At 38.1% G+C, this 4,226-nt stretch overlaps 1 protein-coding gene across 1 annotated transcript; it reads left to right on the top strand.

The window, feature by feature from the left end:
• The first annotated feature begins 441 nt into the window (after nucleotides 1-441).
• On the top strand, nucleotides 442-3,241 carry LOC125664880 (E3 ubiquitin-protein ligase TRIM71-like). Its single transcript, XM_048897682.2, has 3 exons — nucleotides 442-1,279; nucleotides 1,547-1,810; nucleotides 1,972-3,241. The coding sequence occupies exon 3, from the start codon at nucleotides 1,972-1,974 to the stop codon at nucleotides 3,031-3,033; it is 1,062 nt and encodes a 353-aa protein (XP_048753639.1). The 5' UTR covers nucleotides 442-1,279; nucleotides 1,547-1,810; the 3' UTR covers nucleotides 3,034-3,241.
• Nucleotides 3,242-4,226: the final 985 nt, after the last annotated feature.

Here is a 4,226-nt window from a genome sequence, read left to right as displayed (position 1 = left end):
ATCCTGATGCCATATATGAGCTTTTACTGCCTCTTTCTTACAAAATTGTCACCTGAACAAATATCGCAAACTTTTCACTATTGGCAATTTTAAGCTGATGGTACGTTCTCTAGTTGTTAGCAACCTTTCTGACAAGTATGACTTTTTATGGGTTTTTTTCCATTTCATTTTTTATACGTAGAGACATAAGAGAACAGAATACAGATAATGGTGATTTTTTATACATCATCCGAAATTAGTTCACAGGACATATAACTGTGTACCCAATTTGCCTGCAAAGCTATCCGAGTAAAGCAGCCTGGGATCACAAATTTCACAATTTTGGTAGAGGTATATATACTCATTATAACTAGGAGCTCAGTTTGTTGGCTTCATGTTTTGGAGTAAAGAAAATTTGTAAAGATTCAGGTCCATTTTAGATATGACCTGTAGTATTTAGCTCGCGGGACTAAATTCTTGATCCTGAGGCCATGAATTCTACAACTTTGGTTGAAGCCTCCATACCCATAATAACAATGCATGCAGTTATTTTGATCCTACCACTTAAGACAGTGACCATGATAATTTAACGTATGTCCCCCTCTTCTTGAATATGTTGCACACTAACTTTGGTGACGAATAGTCGTATAGTTTCCGAAAGGCTGAACATTTTCAAAAGTTAACGACGCACGATGACGGACGGTCAATCGGTCACAGATAACAATAGGTCACCTGAGTGACGCAGGTAACCTAAAACTTCAGTTTAAAACAAATGGCATTTTTAACATTACTGTGAAGAAGTGCAGGTCTATCGCATTGATCTTATTCATATGCCATGTAGAATGGTTAAAAGTATATGTGTGTTTAAATGTTGTCTGCCAATTCCTTTGTGCTCTTCATGCAAGATTAGACAAAAGCATATTTGATCCTTCAAGAAACTTTGAAAATATACGCTGTACAGGTTGTGTTGACCGAAAACACACAAATTGATTTTTACATTTGCCGCCCCCAAAGAACCCGGAATTCATATTTAAATCGCACTGACGAAAAATACTTAGTATGTTCACTGAGGAGAGCTAATGTAGCGTTTTGTCGTGACTGGCTTTGGAAACTGACAATATCCTACGATTTCTGCTTATCGGTTTAAAGAGGACTGAAACCTGATGATTCGATTCCTCACAGAGCCCTTGTATTTCCATTTTTTGTTCGAGTGTGTTCATCTACTTTCTTTATCGAGGGAAATCCAACTTGAAGTTAATTGTGCTTAGTCCCGTGTCAAGGAAACACAATATACGCACAGGTATGTACACAGTGAAACACGAAACTTAACTCACGTCCTGTCGTTACGCCGCCGTGATGTGGTGTTTAATATTAATAGAAAAGAAAAACGATAGTACTCATAATTACAGTACTTGTGAGTACTTAATTATTACCATTACCATCAAGCCAACTTGTTTTAGTACTGGTGAAACTTAAAGGTACTAAAAGTTACTTACATATATACCAGTTTCAATTTTCAGCTCGTTGACCCACTTTAACGATAATTTTTTTCCACATTCTTTTTCAGATATTTGTATCGATATGAAACCTGCTTTGTTGTATCCACGAAGAGCTAAGCAGTTTTACAAGAGCTTATAGTCCTTCGCATAAAATTTTGTTTTCCGAACTCATTTTTGTTTTGCTATGAGTTATCGTCATGTAACTTGATGTACATGTATATAGCTTTCTAGTGAACGACAACACGCTAAAATCAAGTCGGATTCGATCAGAACTTGGACCTGAGGTCCTCATTGACCTCTGAACTGGTCGGACCACTAATTATACGACACAGGTAGGAAACAATGATTGTTTTTGTTTATTTTGACTATCAATGCTTGCAAAATTGTTTTCTAATTGACCATTGATACACAAACCTACCTGCTAAAACTTTTAAAATATGCATGCACAATCAATATTTACTAAGGTTTTTTTCTCTCTATTTTATTCACTTAGATGGAGGAAGAAACATTGAAATGCTATTTCTGTCACTTTAACGCTCATATGTTTTGTTCAATGTGTGACACGATATTGTGTACAGAATGTATTTCAAAACACGTAGTGATCAAATCCGTCTTCGGCCACAGCATCATCAAGTATGCTGACAGAAAGCGCGCGCATGTTCGAACATCCCGCAGTGTAAAACTTCCAAAGAAAACTCTTAAACCGGAAGCGGAAATAACATTTACCATAAAATGTTCTTTCAACTGGTTGCACGACATTCGCTGTCAAGGAACTGACCAATTTTGGGTCTGTGGAAGAAGCTCGGACATAATATGTATGAACTTGAATAGTGAGATAATTCGTACAATTGCCATCAACGGAGATCCGCAGAGATTGGCCATAGACCACAAAGGTGTATTATTCTATGTGGATTTCAAGACAAACTCCGTTATGAAATTATCAGGATTAGAAGATAAAAATCTGACATACTCAGTATTTTCCACAGGTGTATGGCAACCAAGAGGAGTAGCATTTACGATGTTGAATGACATTCTCGTAAGTTTATATAAGCCCAACGAAAGCAAGGTTGTAAAATATGACTCCGTAAGCGGAAATCCTCTTCATGAATTTCAGAATGATAGAAATGGGAAATTATTGTTCGAATTTCCTGGATATATCGTAGAAAACAAAAATGGAGACATCTGTGTCTCTGACAAGCACACAGTTATTTGTGTGAATCCACATGGACTTCTTAAATTCACTTATCACGGAAATCGAACAACCAGCAGCGTTAAGAAGTTTGATCCCCGCGGAATAGCAGTGGATAGTCAAAGTAACATCATCATAGCGGATTTCGCCAACAACAAACTTCACATGATCAACAGTGAGGGGGTATTTCAACGGTTCATCTTGTCAGGGATGCTAGGACACCCTAACGGACTGACCATCGACGTTGAGGACAAGATATGGGTGGCTGAAGGATGGGCCAGCGGGATTGTGAGGGTGATCAAATACTGGGAGGACGAGTCGTCCTTCTTCACACCTTCACCGAAAGCCGACAACGCCTTCTTCTGATAATTTAGAAATGACATGATCGCAGTTCACATTACAAAGTTAATCCGGGTTAACTCTTATAATAGCTATGGTGGGCTAACTGTCAATGGGTGGATACGACACAAAGATTACAACATGCCTCTCAGTAAATATAGTATAGTTTTATACACTGCACGTTGAAGAGTTTCAAGTGTATAGCTTTTTTTCCATAAAAGATAAGCAAGATTTATTCCTGTGTTGATAATATATTGGAACATTTTGAAAGTGTTTTCTTGACCAGGGGCGGATCCAGGAATTGCGGTTACGGGGGGCGCCACTTTATGAGGCAGGGGGTCTGGTCTTGAGGCCCCCAGTGGGTCCAGGGCGAAGCCCTGGTAAGGGCCCAGGGGGCGAAGCCTTCGATCCGGAAGCACCTGGATTTTACAGATTTTATAGGGCTTGAAATATGTCTCCTATTTAGTCATTTTACTATTTTCTATCATTTTTAATAAGGTGAAATTAATAAAATGACACAAATTTTAAGGGTTTTTGGAAAAAATTAAGTTCTCCCAATAAAGTAATTCAAGAAATCAAAAGATTTTGCCATTTATTTCTCCTGGAGTGGAAGAAATCGTTGCTTCTTTTATCGTTTAGTACATTTTTCTAAACAAGATACCACGATTTACCTAAAAATTGAACATTTTAGGGGGGGGGGCGTCGGTTGCGCCCCCCTTAAATCCGCCACTGTCTTCCTAGGTCAAAACCGCTCGATTCTTACTACGAATTTCTAGCCCAGTATTCAGCCAGCCTGAGTATCAAAATGCTTGTCTTCAATTCATGGGACACAAAAGCAACAGCCATCTGACTTGACACCACCCTTTCCAGTGTGCTATTGGAGTAAAATGTAGAAAGAAATAGTTATTCCTGATACGTTTTCCCCTATCATAAACAAGCTTGGCATGTCAATGCCAGAGTTCCTAAAACATGGAAGTTTTTTCTGCAAGCTTCGGATTATTTTTTTCAGTTGTTATTTCGATTTGCTTCAACAAACACTTCTTGTGGGAAAAAACAAACAAACACCAAACAAACAAACAAACAAACAAACAAGAAAAAACACAAGAAAAAACCGACGATGCCATTGACTTCAAGATTCCAAGCATTACTTGTATCATTTACTAAAATTGCTCTAAATCGGAAATTCACCACTCCCCAACTATAAAATGTTCCAAACTAAA

This window comes from Ostrea edulis, chromosome 1 (genome assembly GCF_947568905.1).
Source record: "Ostrea edulis chromosome 1, xbOstEdul1.1, whole genome shotgun sequence".
Taxonomy (NCBI): Eukaryota; Metazoa; Mollusca; class Bivalvia; order Ostreida; family Ostreidae; genus Ostrea; species Ostrea edulis.
The sequence above is the reverse complement of the archived record's forward strand: the minus strand, read 5'-3'. Positions and strand labels throughout refer to the sequence as shown.